General features: G+C 43.7%; 1 protein-coding gene across 1 annotated transcript in view; it reads right to left on the bottom strand.

Moving 5' to 3' along the window:
• Window positions 1-19,731, bottom strand: part of DISC1 (DISC1 scaffold protein) — a 315,034-nt gene that overhangs the window by 16,328 nt on the left and 278,975 nt on the right. The window contains 1 exon segment of the mRNA XM_039241275.1: window positions 13,824-14,100. Within this exon segment, the coding sequence (XP_039097206.1) occupies window positions 13,824-14,100 (277 nt within the window).

Below are 19,731 nucleotides of genomic sequence, written 5' to 3'. Positions count from 1 at the left end.
AGGCTAAAACAAACACAAATCAAAGCTGAATTAAATTCCTTTAAAACATGGCTTGATGTTCCACATCCTCCACAAACAGAGAACTCCTTCCTCTTTGCCTTTTAAAATTGTGTACAGACTGATAGTGATTGCATGAATTTGGGAAAGCAATTTCAGACATGTAGTAAAAACTGTAAGTTGTTCATTGTCTCTGATCCAATGATTCCACTTCTCGAATGTATCACAATGAAAAAACTTTTATTTAGATTTAACTACTTTTTATTAAGCCTTTTAAATAAGTAGGGGAAATGTTATCATATATGTTAAAGAAAAATGTATTTTAATAATGCAAAAGAAATTGCATTAAAAGCATGAGAAAGAGGAATTAACTTAAATGCCGAACAATAAAAGGGGTGGTTAAAATAAATTCTGGTATATTCGATTCATAGTTAGCTATTAAAATCATTTTTAATACAAAAATACTTAATGATGAGGCAATACACAATAGATAAAGCATGAAATATTAACAATTATTATTTTAAGGGGTGGTGTTATAGAACATTTTTATTTTCTTCTCTGTACCTTGTTGTATTTTCCATATCTCTGAAATAGAAGAAAGAAAAAAGTTACCGAGAACGCTAGTTCACACCATAATAGAAAAGTATGGAAGAAATACACCTGAACATTTTAGAAAACAATTTTACAGGTTAAAAAGACACAAAGATGGGTGCCTGGGTGGCTCAGTCAGTTAAGCATCTGACTCCTGATTTGGGCTCAGGTCACGATCTCATGGTTTGTGAGTTCAAGCCCTGCTGTTGGCATGGAGCCTGCTTGGGATTCTCTCTCTCCCTCTCTCTGTCCCTCCCCTGCTCAGGCAATCAGTTAGTCAATCAATCAGTGAATAAATAAATGAATGTATGAATAAATAAATAAATATCCCTACATATTAAAAACAAAGACACAAAAAGGCAAAAAGAATCAAATTCAAAGAGCTCAGGGTTCTATGACCACTAACAGAAGATCTGATGGGCATCTTGACACGGGCTGCTTCCCTCAGTTATAGAATTTCTACAAGGTTCCTGCACAAACCACTCCTTGGTGGCCCCACAGATTCTGCTCCCGAACTCCCGATCCTGTATGTGGCCCCGGGTGGGTGTTATTTGAGGAGATTATGACTTTACCATCATGTTCTCACTTGGAACCTCAGGAATCTAGGCTAAGACCCCACCCGAGCAGTGACATATCGGCAGATATGTGGGGCAGATTTACATATTTCTACCGAGCTGGTGAAAAATTCTACTCTGTCCAAAGGAATCCCAGTCATTCGTAGAGGCCAAAGCGGGACCAGAGCCATTGCTGCAAGCTGAACACAGTTGCAGAGGTCCTGCATGTTAAACTTAAACTTGAGGGACAGGTCGGAACTTCCTTGTATTTTCCATGCTCTGCCCAGGTAGGGCAGAGTGCCTATGTGACCACAGCAATACAGCCTTCTAGAACCCTGCCTCTCTACTGTCAAGAGACAGTTTACTATTCCCTCCCCACCCTCACCTTGAGCTGGGCCGGGCCGTTGAGAATCCTTCAGGGGACAGAACGTGGCAAAGGTGACTTGCCTGCCTTCCAAAGCCAGCTCATAATACATGATATGGTTTCTCAGATCACTTTCCCTGGAATGCAGCCTCCATGTTGTGAGGAAGCCCAGGGCCCATGGTCAAGCCACAGGTCTGGTTGACCTGTGCTTTTCAGGCACTGGGCTCCTCTTTGTTTGAAATTTATAGCATTTGCTTCCATTTTTACTATTAAATTAAATATGGAAAAAAATAACATCCAAAAACCAGAAACCCCACCTGACTGATCCTTGATAATAAACACATCACCCACTACAAAGTCACTGGTGGTCCCATCTGAAATGGAATTCTCTAGGATTTGTGACTCGGACTGGATAAAGTACAGGTTGTGCGGCATTTCAAAGTGGCCTTGAAAACTCTCCACTAATTTGCCCCAGCAGCCAGACACGGACGGGAGTAAGTCTTCAAATGATCCCGAGCTCCACACGCGAGTCATCCAGCTAACATTCCAACAGTGTGGGGCAGAGATGGCCCTCCCCAAAATGCCCCATCCAAATTCCTGCCCCACAGACCCATGCACACAGCTGATGGTTGTCCTAAATCACTAAGTCGGGGTGATTGGTCACACAGCCACAGTAACCAGCATAGAGGGCTATGCATGCCCTACACAGGACCCCGCGCGGGTAGGTGAGACACAATGCCAGCAGGAAGTACGCTCTCACTGGTTCTTGGCTAAAGAGCCACCCCCGACACTGACTCGATCTTAAAGGTCAATAATGTGCTAAGGCTCACGCTGGTCTGGAGGTGGGGGGAGAGGTCCCAGCCGTGCTCAGAACTGCAGCGATGAGCTGAACCGTGCAAGGAGATTCTGATGAGGCACTGCTGTGCCTCAGATCCCCAGATCCCCGGCTCCCGGTCAGACGCGCAGGCAGGGCTACTGGCCAGTGCAGGCACATATCCTGAGCAACGATTTGCTTGCAATAAGACCACCGGAGCCTCACTTCCTTCTACCTTTGGGAGAATTGACTCTTTCTTTAGCAGACATTCAGCACAGCAAGGTGTTTCCAGCACACGAGTTAGAAGTAACGGACCGACGGATTTCTGTCTTGGTATCTCGCATTCACCCACGGGCACACTCGCTGCGTGGCATGAAGGACAATATGGCTGCACTGTTTGAATGGCTCTGTCCTCCTCAGAATGTCACAGACCTTCACGCTACAGTCACACAGGATGGCGGTCTCCACGGGGGGCATCAAGCACGCTTTCTCTCTTGCTTTGAGAACACCTTTCCTGAGTGTGAGCTTTTAAGCTGGTGGGTTTTAAGGCTTTACAATGCAGAGATGTCATGGCAAAAGAACTTTACTGTCGACTAAACCTTAGTTTCTGATTTTATCCATTTTATTGGTCTAAGCCTTGATGGAGAGTTAAAAACAAGCAAAGGAAACAGAAGCTATTAAAGGGGCCCTGTTTGCTTGTCTTTCAAAGAAGTCATCCCTCCATAAAATCTTGAATGGAAATCTCTGGCAATTTCTGTTAAAGTGAACTGTAAGTCAGCTATACTGTTGGGGAGTTGCCGGCTAGGGATATAACCGCATGAAAATGAACCCACTCATCTGAACAGCCACCTTGTTTCCCAGGACATCAAATGGATGCATTTATAAAGGGCCACCACCATCAGGGCCACTTAGGATGTCATGAGCCCTTCCTGGAGGATCTTACTACCCAGATGCTTAGGAATCATCTAGTTCCATCTTCCTTTCATACACACGGAAACATCTCAAAGAGCATGAAGGTCACACACTGGGAAAGTAGCAGGTTGGTGTACAAGACACGGACCTCCCATATCTAGCAGGGTTCTTCCCTCAGAGTCTGACTTAGCCGGCAAGAGGGGACATACAGGAAGGGATTTTTGTGGGGCTGGCCAGGATGGGAGTTGGGGTGGGAGTGGGGGGCACAAAATGGTGACGGAGAGAAATCAGAGAAGTAAACAGTGCCTGGAGATGTCACCTCTCTTCCCTTACACCCTCGGAACTCTGCGACATGTGCTGCATCATTCACAGGGTGCTTCCTCCGGGACTCAGATACACATCAGCTGGATGTGGTGAGGATGGCCGCCAGGACAAGCTGGCTGTGGGGGTGAGCTAGGAACCTTTTGTCCAGATGTCCATCAAACACAAGGCTGGAAGTAGAGGGAAGTAGGCGAGCCACCCACGAAGGACAGCGAGGTTCTTCTTTCCAAATAAGAATCTGAGAGCCTCCATTGTTTACCTCTCTTATCATTGCAGATTCCGAATAGCATTCTCTGACCATATCCAGCAGCTCTTCATGCACTGGGCTCCTCTTTGCTTGGCATATGTAACTATCGTGTCCATTTTTATTATTAAATTCAATGTGGCAAAAAAAATACCAAAAAACAAAAACCCCACATGACTGATCCTTGATTATATACACATCACCCACTGCACAGTCACTGGTATTCCTACTGAAATGGGGTTTTGTAGGATGTGCAATTCTGAATGAATGGAGTAGAGGTTGTTAGGCATTTCAAAGTGGCTTTGAAAACTCTCCAGTAATTTGTCCCATCAGGCCATCTTTTCAGCAATCCAAATTATGAATTTTGTTTTCTTTCTGTACCTCCATCCCTTCACTTAGCCCTCGGAGGATTTTCCCTATGGATTAAATGAAAGAAATAGCACCAGGTAAATGGCCACATTGTAGAGCATTTTCCCTTCTCTGCCTGGTTAATACCATCTCTCTCTTCAAACCCCTGCAGATTCAAGGCACCTGGTTGTCTCAGTTGCTTAAGCGTCCGACTCTCAATTTTGGCTCCAGTCACAATCCCAGGGTTGTGGGATTGAGCCTCACATCAGGCTCTGCAAGAGGAGCCTGCTTAAGATTCTCTCTCTCTCTGTCTCTCTGTCTCTCTGTCTGTCTCTCTCTCTCTGCCCCTCTATCCCACTTGCTCTCATGCTCTTTCTCTCAAATAAAAATAAAAACATTTTTAAAAACCCTGCATGGGCACCTGGGTAGTTCAGTCAGTTGAGTGTCCAACTTTGGGTTGGGTCATGATCTTGCAGCTCGTGAGTTCGAGCCCTGAAGGGGGCTCTGCACTGTGAGTGCGGAGACTGCTTCGATCCTCTGTCTCCCTCTCTCTGCCCCTCTCCCATTCATTCTCTCTTTCTCTGTGTGTGTGTCTAAAAATATATATCTGTGGTGTGTCTCTCTCTCTAATATATATATAATGTTTTATTTATTTTTGAGAGAGAGAGAGAGAGAGAGAAAGACTGAGCGTGAGCAGGGGAGGGGTAGAGAGAAAGGGAGACACAGAATCCGAAGCAGGCTCCAGGTTCTGAGCTCTCCGCACAGAGCCCGACATGGGGCTCAAACTCACAAACCACAAGATCATGACCTGAGCAGAAGCCAGATGCTTAACTGACTGAGCCATCCGGGCACCCCCTATATGTATATATAGGGCCCAAGCATGGTATTTTTTTTTAATTTGGAACATACCTGCCTGTCTCTCCCATCAGAAGGTAGCACAGCAGTGATCTGCCATTCCTGTAATGCAGTGACAATGTCCTGCTTAGCTCTTCAAAGGTACTCAGTAAATGTTTGTTGAAGAAACAAATAGGGATCCTTCTTTACACCACGTCTGGAGGAATCTACGCTGTTTCTCAGATTGCAGTACCCAGGGCATCCTCTTCGGAGTGTGAAGAGCCCGGCAGGAGGCCTCTCTGAACACAGTCCCTTTCTCTCAATGAACCAGGAACAGCCTTGCCTGGGATCCCTCCCTGCTTTCAGGGCCACCGGTGAGTCCCTTCTATACAAATGCACCTTGTGCGGGCCTTAGAAAAAGCCCTACATCTCCTCTACTGGCCCTCCACCACACAGGTACGATTTGGGAGCACCAACTCGGCTGGGCGGTATTTCAAATATAATTTGCCTAACTCACCACCTGATCAAAACCTGTAGACCTGAATGTGTGGGCAGAAGTGTTCAGCTGTGTTGAATCAGCACTGGTGTCCCCAAATAGCTGTCCTACTCACCAAGCCCAGGGAGTGCGATTGAAAACAGAAAGAGGATTTCCTTTGTCGGGCAAGACTTGCCCATTATGATGACTTTCTAAAACACTTATTGACAAAAGTTTGTTCTCAGATGCGAAAATGCATTCAGGTGCTCATCTGAGTGGACGTCTACATCTCACACTCTGGTGAAACCAGTCACACACTCCATGGCCCGGGGGCTCCGAGGACTTTTACTTAGTGGTATTTCCCATAAACAAGGCTAAATCCTTGCCTATAACATTTCGAAAATAGCAACAGTGTTAAAAGGAGAGCCCAGACTCGAAGGGTAGGGAATATATTACATAACAGTAATTGTTTCAAAATGAACTAGTATCTGGTAACAATATTTCCTCAGGCTGCACCCAGAGGGGTAAGGAAATCATATTGATTTTTTTATTCTGAGGAGAAAATGCAGGTGGAATATGAAGTTTGCTAGGTAGGCAGATAACACCATAGTTGCCAACTGTATTTATGAAAGGCACCCGCCCTTAGCTGACAGAGCACACCTTTCCAGAAACGCCGTCCATCACTGGTAATCCACCACAGATTTCTGTAGATGGGCTATACCTTGCACGGAGTCAATGGATCGGGAAATTTAAACAGTTGATTTTTTTTAATGCTGTCAGAAGTGGTTCCAAAGGGAAAGGGAGTGTGATGTCTGAAATGGAAAAAACCTCATGACTGAAGAATTATTGCTACAATTTCAAAATTCACCCGATAAAATCAACAAGGACCTTGTTGTCATGTGGGGAATGCATTGCGCTGGGTGTTATCCTTCAAAGTCACCAAATACTACCCCCCCCACCTTGCTAGGGAATAGGGTCAGAGGTGAAGGGAAGCAGACCCCACCTTGGTGACCCTAGTCTTTGCAATAACTCAACAGCTTACTTAGACCCCCGTTTTCCTTGGCCATGGGGTAAGGCATTAGCAGTAGTTGCATATCCATAAAAACATTTAATTTCTGCACTAAAACTCACAGGCTATGTAACAAAGAAAGGAGAGGTGACAGTCTTCCCATGCGGTTGGCAAGCCGCCTGCATTAACGGATCACTTGAGCTGTGGCAGTATTTAAGTTAAAAAAAAAATCTTAACCCCACATGGCACATATACATACCTATACAAAAATGTGACTTGAGCCTCATGATGTTTGTTCTGCTGTTAAGATTCATTCCCTCTTCTATAGCTTGAGGTAAACCAGATGTGATTACCACCATCCGTGAGCTTAGCTGATGCATTAAAGCATTTCCTTAGTTCAGTATTAAAATTGCAGCCTTAAATATGTTCCTATGGGCTGTTTTCCAAAATATTTGCTTGGCAGATACATTCCAGGAATGCTATATGGTTTTCTTTTTCTTTTCTTTTTATTGTCCACATGAAGAATATTTACCTAAGACAAACTCCTGTCCATACTACAAATCATATCTTATATATCTATTTGAAATAGACTCTGCGAGTATTTGTCTTTCCACATAAACACTCATTCTACAGTCATTAATGCCAGCAAGCAGAGAGGTACAAATTAAGCCACTGAAGGAAGGCATATCCTTACTTCTCCATAGAATACAAGTATTCATCTAAATACCCAAGTTATATGGCTACACCCACAGTAAGTGGGTATTTCTTTTAAAAGCATCCAGATGTTGTGAGTGGAAAGGAAAGCATTTGAAATATTTAGATGTCTTTTGGTCAAAGTGAGGAATAAACTGTCTTCAAGTGTCTGGACACTTGTTACAGAGAAGGCGCTAAGAAAATAGGACCATTTAACAGAACCAAAAAAATCGGTACAAGAAAGAATGGGCTGTTAATTTTGCATATGTTAATTGGCTTACGTTTCCAGCTTACATGAAGGGCAAAGTTTGAAAGGCTATATTTTATATCACATGATCACTCAAGAGAAATTAGACTGTTTTCCTTTTAGCCTATGTCAGTTGAACATCAAAGACGAATAAGGCCTAACTCTACCAGAAACATTGAGGAAAAATGCATTTGTAATAGTCATGCCATCAGCAAGTACTTAGATAATCTCTATGCAACAAAAGCATTCAGATTTTGGTGATAGTGACGTCAAATCATAAAACCCTTTTGTATCAGAATATGAAAATGGAACACAGTTGGGGGGGATTCCACATGAGGAAAATGTGCTCTGAAAGCTGTCTGTTGTAAATGCTAAACCACAAAGACTAAAGAGGAATCATGAGAACAGAATCAAATGCCTATTTTCATCTGCGTTCATTTCACATTAAAAAATTTTGCATTTCTAAATATGTTTTTCCTTATTAGTATAGTGGTAAGTATCCCTGCCTGTCTAAATATTTTTTGTAAACTATGAAACTACCAGAATTACTGTTTTTAAATGCCATTGGGGGCTTCAGGGTGGCTCTGTCAATTAAGCATCTGACTCTTGATTTCAGCTCAGGTCAGGATTTCACGGTTTGTGAGGTCAAGCCCTGAACTGGGCTCTGTGCTAACAGCGTGGAGCCTGCTTCGGATTCTCTGCCTTCCTCTTTTTCTGCCCCTTCCCTGCTCTATTTCTCTCTCTCTCAAAATAAATAAATAAACATTAAAAAATATACAAACAAGCGATGCCTAGATGGCTCAGTCGGTTAAGTGTCTGACTCCAGCTCATGTCATGATCTCACAGTTTGTGAGTTTGAACCACGCGTGGGGCTGAGTTTGAACCATGCGTCGGGCTCTGTGCTGACAGCTCAGAGCCTGGAGCCTGCTTCAGATTCTGTGTCTCCCTCTCTCTCTGCCTCTCTCCTGCTTGCACTCTGTCTCTCTGTCTCTGTCTCCCCAAAATAAATAAACATTAAAAATTTTTAAAAATAAATAAACAAATGCCAACGTTTGATCCTGGTTCTGGATATCATCTTGTAGGAAGAGAGCACAGCGCACCTTACACTCTATGCAGATCCAGGTCTCCCGCCTGCTCAAGGTCAAGGGGCAGGAAGTTCTGACAGCCAGCTTGTGGGGTACAGGAAGTTCCTGACTTTCGCTGCTCTGGCCCCCAAGAGGTGAGAGAATCAGACGCAGCCTAGGCATGACAAGGGCGCAGCGTGTGAATTCATTTTGCAAAAATGTGCAACCCTGGATTTTAAAACACTCTCAGCTTCTCCAAGGAAACTACAGCAGAGTCCTCAGATAAGCCTCCAGTGTTAACAAATGCTGTCAGTCCTTGCCATCTAGCAGGTGACGATTTTCTATCGATCCCTCAGCGTTCGTCAGGGAATGACAAGGAATTTCCAAGGGGAAGGAGACACCAGGAGCCCCAGAGGCCGGTTTCCTCAGAAGCAATGACCTATTTATAATTAGTGAAAGAAAGGCCACCGTTAGGCCCTCCCTAGAGAACAGAAAAGTGGTTCTGTGGTTTTCAAAAAGGCGGCAAAGCAGGCCAATGGGAAAAGTCCACTTCCTTTCCTTGGGCAGGCAAAGGTAGGCCGAGGAGCTGACAACATTAATTAACTGAGAGAAGCAGCACAAGCCTCTACCTGATGACAGTGGAAACCCCCACACCCTCCCCTCCTACCACCTCCCAGCTTGCCCTGCGGCTCTGCAGCCTCTCAGCAACTCTGCGGGCCAAGGCCAAGGCCAAGGCCAAGGCCCCGGGGAGCTCCTGCTCCTATTGGTTAAGCTATGTTCATTTCTGATTCTAGGTATGCCAGCTGCACCTGAAATTCTAATTACATGCTTTAAACAGATACTATGTAGATCAATGAAACAGTCACGTGAAGGAGACTTCTGGTAGCTCTGTATACATCAAGGTTCAAAACCTTGGGAACATTCAGTCACGTTCGAGAGACATCAAAGAGGATGCCGAAGATGATTTTTGCAAGTGCGCCTTCCAATCTCCAGCCCACTTTAAGGAAACCCAAACTGGAAACTGCCGGTGATGCATTATTGCTGCGGTTTCGGCAAGACGGGCCCCGTGAAAAGGAACGAGGAGGTGGTTTGAGAGACCTCTGTCATAGAATGAAAGCTACACTGGCTGGCGGTGTCTTACTGCGGATTTCTTTCCTCGCAGCCAGCACACTGGCTATTCCAATACTGCATGAGAAAGCTCTGGTGCTTTGTTGGCCTTTTAAAGCCTCTTTGGTGGCAGCTTACTGGCTTGGAAAGGAAGCAGCTGGGGTTAGGGGAGAGCGATCCTGTCCAGGGAACTCCGCGGGAGGGGAGCCCACTTTGTAGTGAAAACAGAAAGCGCCTCAGCAGGACAGTCTGCAGACAGGAAGGAGAGAATTACGCAGGTATTATGGCCAGAACAGCGAGTACAAAAGAGCAACTTCACAGCGGAGGAAGCTGGCTCACCGATTTCCCCAGCTCCTGTCTGGCCCCGGCGCAATTTCTGCACCGTCTGTAAACTGGGGCCAACAGCGGCTGATTGTTTCCAGAGTCCGCGGAAAGGCTTGCGGGCCAGCGGTAGTGAAACAGAGAAAGAAGTGTTCTTACAATCTGAGGAAGTGCATGCTAACATTGGCCCTCAGCCCCGTGGCCGACTTCCTCCGCAGCGAAGCCCCAACCGAACGACTTTGCCTCAACGGGCCCAGCTGTAAAATGGGGGAACCGGTGCTGAGCACCTACATGGTGAAAGCTTTCATTAATGACAAAACACTCATTAGGACAATGTACGGCGGAAGTGCATGTACCCACGTGGGCCCTGTAAAGCATATGGTGGGGGTGCCTGGGTGGCTCAGTGGGTTGAGCGTCAGACTTCGGCTCAGGTCATGATCTTGCAGTTCATGGGTTTGAGCCCCACGCCTGCTCTGTGCTGACAGCTCAGAACCTGGAGCCTCTTTGGATTCTGTATCTCTCTCCCTCTGACACTCCCCTGCTCTTGCTGTCTCTCTCTATCGAAAATAAATGAAAAAAATAAAAAACATTTAAAAAAAAGCCCATGGTGAAGGCTCTGAGAATCCACACCCCTCTTGGGCCTCCCTAAGTAGTCAGCAATTTTTCATGGGGGATTTGGGTTATAAAGAAACTGACTGCCTTCAGGCCGTCATGCTTCAATAAAGAAAACCGAGTGAGGGATGGCCAGACCCAGCAGGGAGCGAAACCAACTCCCAGCTGCAAAAAGAATATACACTTTAGCCACAGGGTAAGCACACAAGTACCCAGACTTCAATGGCTCCCTGGAAAACTGAGGCCGGAAAATGGGAACACCTTCCTAATGAGCCTTCTGTGGCCTAAAATACATCTAAATACAAACTCCATCTAAATACAAACAAGATTGTTCCTTTATTAAACCTTTCTTTCCCTGGATTATCTCCCACTAATCCATTACCTGCTTCTGCTTCCTGATAAAGCAAGCCAGGTATATTATTTTTAAAGGTCTTAGAGATATTGTGGTTGCCAAAAAGGAGTGATAACAGCCCCCAACACAACAAACCCATTTTTTAAGCTTCTCCTCACTGCTAGATGCATGATTTTATTTAAATCCTTAGAACCACACGAGATTGCTTTTATTGTCCTCATTTGGGGGTATGGAGAGGATGGGTGTTTAGCAGATGTGTACATGCAGCCTGTGGATGGTCTAACTCGAATCAGAGCAGGGACTCTTAAGGCTTAAGCTGTCTGTCGAGACCTGAGCCGGGTGCCACTGATTCCAACAACTAAAGCCTCGCTCTTAAACAGGTGGATGTTATTCTTAAAATTTTGGTCACCTTTGTGAAGTTGTCTACAATAAAATTGACTCCTGTGTCAGGTTACTGACATAGGCACACACAGGTAACTACCACCGCAATCAAGGTACGGAATGATTCTAACATCTCCTCCCCCTCAAATTCCTTCCTGTCGCTCTTTGTGAATAATTCTCTTCCCCCAACCCCAATTCCTGGCGACAGCTCATTTGTTTTCTGGGCCCATAAGTTTGCCCTTTCTAGAAAAATATCTACCATCTTAACATTTCTGCCACCCACGAATTCAAAGGGTGACGAACACCCTTCTATGTGAATATAAACCCAGAAAAGCGGTAAATCAGATGAGACCTGGCACAGGACAGGAAGACAGCACTGAAAGTTTAGCAAAGCTTTAAAATACTCCCACTCCGTCTCCCCCTCCCCCACCTCCACCATGATAGCAGCAAAAAAAAAAAAAAAGAAAAAGAAAAAAACCCCCACAAAAAACAAAGAAACCCTGTGGGAAATCCTCAGCATTTCTGCTGGTGGAGGGAGCTGGGGGTTGGTGGGGGGAGGACCTTGAGCTCCAAGAAGCAGCCTCTGTAGTTCTTCTGCTCCCTGGGGTACAGTCTGGGCCGCCTCCTCACCAGAAGCTTTAAGTATCATTTTACGATAAGGCTCTAGGCTATTCCTTCTCAGCTCTGAAGTTCCTACTTCTAGGCAAACATACTCTTTGCCTATAGTCAGACTGGCAGGTGCTTACGTCTTGTGCAAATTGGTAGGTGCTTTGTAATCTTCTGGAAGAATAACCCTATACCTGGGGAAGTCATCCCCTAGAGAGCCCGGGAGGACACATGAGCACAGCAACGAAGGAAGGGAGGCCAGGAGACAGATTCCCGCAACAGGTGGAATTGCTGAATCAGCCCTGAGCTCGAGGGGGGTCCCGTGTCCCAGCCGGACCCCATCGCACACCTGGCTGGGCTCCTGCCTGTCCTGGCCCTGAGCTCCTGGGAGTCCACTGTGGGCAGCCCACCCCACCTTCAAGGCCCAGGACCCTGGGCCCGCTGTTTCTTCATCCCGGGGTCCCCATTCGCTTGCTTCCGCGGCACTTCCCTCCACACCAGAATCTTCTTTCCGGCTGGCCAACTGCAACAGGCAGCGAGTTTTCAATAACTCTACCAACGGGGCTGGTGGCTGCTGGGGAGGATTCCCCCTGCAGAGTCTCAGCTAACAAAGGAATCGAGATCATCTGTGGCTCAATTTAGAGCCTACTTTATGAGGCCAGCAGGACCCCAGAGAGTGACAATAGCCTTCCTTCTCAGAAGGTTATTCAATTCAAATATAGGATCAAGTATCAATTTTCCAAGCAGAAGGCAGTGAGTGTAGCACGTGTTGTCAGCAAGTGTCTGCTCTCTGTGAAGGCCAAGGTCCTACAGATAGGACAGGCAGGCCTGCCTGGGGGTGGGGGACGTCGTAGCAAAGGCCCGGGGGGGAGGGGGGGTGGACATCTAATGTCAACTGTGAGCTGTGAACATGAAATGACATGTTCCTCCAGCCTCACCAGGCTTTTGCTTCCTTTTAATATTCAGAACACCTGGGTACCTGGCCAGAAAAAGCTCCAAAGGCCCCTGTTGTGGTTCTAAAATTAGAAGTTTCCTAGAGTCCTTTTATTACAAGGGGTCTTACCTGGGGGGAGGAGTGTTGGGTGGGGGGAGAGATGGACTGGTGAGAGAAGGGAAGGGGAGGGGGGAGAGAGGAAAAGAGAGGGAGGGGAGCTCTTCTCTGTTAATCTAGGTCAGCCTTGGAGTAAAATGTTATATAAATCCACATTTTAATTATATGTATGTATAGAAATATCATATATCTATATCATAAGCCAAGTACTAGGTTTTTTAAAAAAATGAAAAGAGCATGGGACGCCTGGGTGGCTCAGTCGGTTAAGCGTCTGACTTCGGCTCAGGTCATGATCTCGCGGTTCATGAGTTCAAGACACACATCAGGCTCTGCACTGACAGTGTGGAGCCCACTTGGGATTCTTTCTCTCTCCCTCTCTTTCTCTGCCCCTCCCCCACTACCTGGCATTCTCTCTCTCAAAATAAATAAATAAATTTGAAACAAATTTTATAACAACGAAAGCAGCATATTACAAATATCGGTATGACCTTGTCTGGGCTGAAACAAAGGGATATGCACATACATTTGAACATTTGATTCTAATAAATGATATGTAGATTCTAAATATATAATTAAAATCACATATGACATGTATAATAGTATATGCAATAACTATATGTTATATGTGACATATATGGTATATGGTCTATATGGTAATTCTATACCAGATTTATATTCTAACTCTAGCCCTTAAATTAGAACATAGACTAAACATGCCAAAGGTGATTTTTTTTTTGTTCTTCTATTTTAAACTTCCACAAAAATTCTACATTATTTTGTAATCATATTCCAGGGTTATTAAAACCTTTAAAAGCTCGCATGGCTCAACAGGTCGCCCTCCCAATATTGACTGATCCCATTTGGAGTGTGGCTCCAAAGTACCCCTCAGGGCAGGCCCCCTGCAGGGGCTAAGGGGATGGACATACCTCCTTCTGTTCGCTGCCAGCACAGTGCAGAGATGCGGTCAGGGGAGACTTCCACTCTCCAAAGGCCTGCAAAGGGGCCCTCATCTCGTCTTCAGAGTAGAGCCTGGAGGGGATGGCAGAAGCGGGGGTACAGGTAGTTCCCCTGGAGTCACCGAGCTGCCTCTCATCTTCTGTGGACAGTGCGCTCCTGGCCTCCCGGAGCTGTAGGCTCTGGATAAGCAACCGACAAGCCTCCAAGTCAGCTTCCCATACTTTCCCAAGCAGTGGACACTTGCAGCTAAGACACAGGGGGAAACAAAGGCATGGACATTTATTCAGTAGCATTTGATCCTACCAACTCCAGAGCTTGTCTACCTGGCTGAAAGTTAGCCAGTCATCTTACAGTTAACAACTTAACTTTATATACTGATGGATTCTTTCAACCAGAAGGTAGAGGGGGCCCCGATATGCATCCTACCGAGTAACAGTGAAATAACTCTTGGTCGCTCGTAGCTACACGTTCTATATCTGGTGTAATACAGCACCAACTCTGCCCATGTCTCTGCTCCAGCCCTGCTGGCCTCTTTTGAGTCCTCAGGCTTGTCCAACTCACCCAGCTAAGTACATTTTCATGTGCTGTTTCATATGCCTAGACTGGCCCTCCCCTCCCCCCGACTCCCCTACCAACACCCTCTCCCCCAACGTAAATGAATGAAGCAGTGCATGTGTGATATAAACCACAGCAACTGATAGGAAGCTCCAGTGCAAAAAGAAATAAAGCAGAGTGGTCTCTGGCTAATAAAAAGAACTATCGACAGCCCTCTATCAGCTCGGGCCAACTAAAGTTTCAATTCCAACTAAAGGAATATGTAGACTCAATGTTTACAAAAAGATTTTTCATGACAAAGCAAAAATCTGGGATTTTATAGAAAAATAAACATTTTTTCACCTAAACATTCACCTTCAGGCTGGATATTTTTTAGACATATGTTGTCCCTTTAACAACCCCTCCTTCTACTATGTCTAATCTGCTATTCAATGTATCTGTTGTGTTGTCAATTTCAATTACTTTTCAGTTCTATAGTTTTTATTTCATTTTCTTTTCCACATTTCAGGTCTCTGCTGAAATGATCTATCATGCCCTCTAGCTTCTTAAACATATTAATCATCATCATTATTTTAAAGCCTACATTTACAAATGATGAATTTAGATGGAAAAAAGATGAGACAGAAGCAACATTATTAACATATTAGCTAAGAATGTTAAAATACTGACAAGGGACATCAAACTACACATTCAGGAAACACTACAATCTTAAAACAGGAAAAATCAAAGGAAAAAAAAAAGAAGGAAATGCACCTGGGTTCACCATAGTGAAACCGCTAGACCTCAAAGCCAGAAAAAAATTCTTAAAAGCAGCCAGATTAACAAAAGCATTAACTTCCAAATAATAATAATATGGGTCACAGAAGTGATAGAAGCCAAGAGATAATACAACAATATCTTTAAAATGTTGTAAGAAAATAACTGTCAATCTATAAGTTATACAATCATTTTCAATTTCCTTCAAAAACAAAAGTCAAATGGAGATATTTTCGGATACATGAGAACTGAAATAATCCCTTGGCAACGCATCCAGAAAAAAGGAAATGATCCCAGCTGTAAACAAGGACATGCATAAAGAAATTAAAAACAATGGGAAGATTAAATAAGTAGATGTGGATGTAAATAAACAGCAATAGTTTCTTTTGTAAGCTAGAATATATGTCAAGTTCAAATACATGACAACCAGCACAAAAGGAATGAGGGTCCCTGTGTTGTTCAGAAAGCAAAAGAGTGCTCACTTATATCAGCCTTTAAAAAGTCAAAAAATCATATGCAACCTTCTATGGTAATTGTAAAATGGACAGGTTAAAGGAATGTATAACTGACAAGCTAATATGAGAGAACATTTTAAATTTTTAAAAAATGTCTTATTTATGTTTGAGAAAGAGAGACAAAGTGTGAGCAGGAGAGGGGGAGAGAGCGAGGGAGACACAGAATCTGAAGCAGGCTCCAGGCTCTGAACTGTCAGCACAGAGCCCAACACGGGGCTTGAACTCACAAGCTGCGAGATCATGACCTGAGCTGAAGTCAGATGCTTAACCTGACTGAGCCATCCAGGCGCCCCAAGAGAGAACGTTTTAAAAATTAAACCTACTTTATTATTGTTTTGCTATAATGAAAACTATAAAGGAGACAGGAATGAACATGGTACAGATGGGGAAAATGGCAAAAATAGAAATCTTTTTACCATAGAAAAATGAAATAGATTTACATTAAATATAAATAGATAAGTATTTAGAAGGCAAAGATTGTAGACTAGAATAAAAAAATCAAAATCTGTATGTTGCTTACAAAAGGAATACTTTAAAAATAAGGATACAAACAGATCACGAGTAAAAAGGTAGGGATAATACATTATGAAAGCATTATTAACGGCAATAATGATCTTGAGTGGGAAAAGGACAGTGTTTTCAGTGTATGTGCTTAAGTTGATTGAATATCATTATAGGAAAAAAATCAAATCATGATTACTGGCTCACATCATACAAACATCAATTTCAAGTAGATTGTATATCAAATGTGAAAGTTAAAAACATCAAAACTTTGGGGAGCCTGGGTGGTTCAGTCAGTTAAGCATCTGACTTCAGCTCAGGTCATGATCTCACAGCTCATAGGTTTGAGCCCCACGTCAGGCTCTGTGCTGAGGTTCAGAGCCTGTAGCATGGAGCTTGCTTCAGATTCTGTATCTTTCTCTCTCTCTCTCTCTCTGCACCCCCACCCCTGCCCTGTTCGTGCTCTCTCTCTCTCAAAAACAAACATCAAAAAAAAAACTAGAAAAACATTAAAACTTCTAGAAGATAATGTAGGATAACATCTTTAGGACTTCATAGTAAGCAAAGATCTGTTAAATGAGATATAAAAAGGACAAGCCCTAAAGAAAACAAATGATAAGTTTGATTTCATTTATATCATGAACTTACATATTCATCAAAAAACACCACTGGAAGAATGAAATTATAAGCCACAGAGTAGGAGAAATTATTTGTAATACATGTAACCACACAAAGGGCTGATTTGAGAAAATAACCCAACTCCAAGTCAATAAGAGACAGGCAACCCACTTTTTATTTATTATTTTTAATTAATTAATTAATTTTCTATGTTTATTTTTGAGAGAGAGAGGAGAGAGAGCACAAGCAGGGGAGGGGCAGAGAGAGAAGGAGAGACACAGAATCCAAAGTAGGTAGAGCTGTCAGCACAGAGCCCGATGCAGGGCTCGAATCCACAGATTGCGAGATCATGACCTGAGCTAAAGTTGGACACTTGACTGACTGAGCCAGGTGCTCCAACAACCCATGTTTTAAAAAGGGCAAAGACCAAAACAGGCACTTCACAAAAGAGTACTTCTACATGGTCAGTTAGTAACTGATGAGAGAATGTTCAACACTATTAATCATCAGGAATATACATACGAAACCACAATACGATGCACTACACATCAACAAGATGGCTAAAATTTGAAAGTGTGACAATACCAAGTGTCAGAAAAGGTACGAAGCTATTAGTATTCTCAGATACTGATGGTGGGAGTGAACATGAATGCAATGTCTTTAAAATCTCTTTGGTGGATGTACGGATGTTGAATACATGTCAATCATTAAGACCTAGCAATGCAACTCCTAGGTATGTACTCAATAAAATGCATATATTGTCAATTCTCAAATTCATAGGGGTCATGTTCCATAACGTCATCACAACCACAGACCTAGTGAGTACTGGACAGATAATTCCCCAGGGAAATGCAGGACTAAGCTCCTGCCAGCCTATGGTCACAACATTTTCCTCAACCAATCAATATACACTTCGTTATATGTGTTTCTGTTTGAAAGACACCGTATTTAGAATATACTGTTGATTCACTAACACTGAGCTCATGGACAACAGCACTATAACTCACGCCTGAACACACATTATTTTCTCCATACAGCACACCACAGCCTTCTTGCCCTTAGGAGAACTAGACAGCACCTCAGCACTAAGGGCCTCATTTTATTTTATTTCATTTTCTCTTTTAAAGAGAGAGAGAGTGCAAGCAGGGGAGAGGGGCAGAGGGAGAGGCAGCGAATCTCAAGCGCTCAGCACACAGCCTGATGCGCGGCTCAATCCCACGACCCTGAGATCATGACCTGAGCCCAAATCAAGAGTCAGAGGCTCAACCAACTGAGCCACCCAGGTGACCCGGGCATCATTTTAAATTGTGAAATCACCAAGAAAAAGTACAAAAATGTAAAAAACACGATGCTAAGTAGACCACGATAATGACCCTGGTTTGTAAAATGAGAACGGGGAGAAGGCAGAGCGTTGCCTTATTTGACCTCGGGTGAGAACACGCACATCAGATGACTCCAATTTTTCACCACCCCGAGCATGTCTATGAATGACAGAGAAAGCGCTGTAGGTATTGAGTTCAGGGTTATAAATAAATGTTAGTGAGTAGGCAAGTTCACAGAATCCAGGAATAATGATCAACTGTATACATGGATCATACTACATTGTTTGTAACAGCCAAAACCTGGGAGAGAAAACAAACATCTGTCAATGAAAGAACAGACCAATGGTGTGGTATCCGTTTATTGGAATATCACGCTGCAAAGAAGAGGAGCAAATCATCACAATTGGCAATATTATGGTGATCTCATAAACATAAGGCTGGGCGAAAAGAGGAGGCACTATGATTGCATTTATTTTGTACTTGAAACTCTGCCAAACTAATCCTTGGTGTTAGAAATGAGGACAAGCGGCTACTTTGGGGAGGAGAGTGATGATGACAGTGAGCCCAAGGGGGGCTGCTGGTGTGCTGAAAGTTTATTTCTCAGTGGTGGTGGTTTACAGGAATGTTCATTTTGTGAAAATTCACCAAGCATGCACTCACGATGTGTGTGCTTTCTGGTAATGCTATGTCAGTCCGAAATAATAAAAAGAGGGGTGCCCAGGTGGTTCAGCTGGTTAAGCGTCTGACTCTTGATTTCAGCCCAGTACACGATCTCATGGTTCGTGAGTTCGAGCCCCACCTCGGGCTCCATGCTCACACTGCAAAGCCTGCTTGGGATTCTGTCTCTCTCCCTCTCTCTCTGCCCCCCGTGCATTCTCTCTCTCTCTCTCTCTCTCTCTCTCTCTCTTTCTCTCTATTATTATAAAATAATAAGATAATGAAAAAAGAAAAGAAGAGAAGACAGATTTTCAGAGCCATGTCCTGGGAGCAAGAGCCAGAATGGAGTCTCAAACACCTGAGAATCGATAGTCCTCAGTTAGGCATGTTAGGCTCATTCTCTAGCTTCCTAATTGTAGCCAGTCTGGCAGGTATAAAGTAGCACCTTGGTTAAGGGTGCATCTGTCCACTAAGATTGGTTCATAGCCACTGAGGTCTTCTATGAATTTTCCTTTCATATCCATCGCCTGTTTATTTGTTTCTTAGTTTCACCATGCTTTTTCTAAGGCTTTTATCAAAGGAGAGGTTTTATTACCACTTCAATATCTTTATTTTTATAGTCTGCTTAATTTTTTTATTTCTTCAATTTGACCCATTATCTCCTTTATAGAAATCAATCCATTTTCTAATGGATTTCATGTGCATTATAATGTTTGCTCACAATTCCAAATATTATTTTTAGGACAACTTGCATCCGTGTGTAAAGACAATTCTCCTTTTCATTGTGTTTTATTTATTTACTCTTCTGATTTATCTTGTTTGGTCTTATCAGAGGTTTGCTATCTTCTTAATCTTTTCAAAGAAACACCCTTGTTTTGTTAATCTCCGGTATTGATTTTTGTACTCTCTTTCCTTGATTTCTGATCTTATCTTTCTATTTCCTTTTTCTCATC

The sequence above is a fragment of the Hyaena hyaena genome, unplaced genomic scaffold (assembly GCF_003009895.1).
Source record: "Hyaena hyaena isolate Hyena2069 unplaced genomic scaffold, ASM300989v1 scaffold_193, whole genome shotgun sequence".
NCBI classification, from domain to species: Eukaryota; Metazoa; Chordata; class Mammalia; order Carnivora; family Hyaenidae; genus Hyaena; species Hyaena hyaena.
This window is presented reverse-complemented; position numbering and strand designations above follow the sequence as displayed.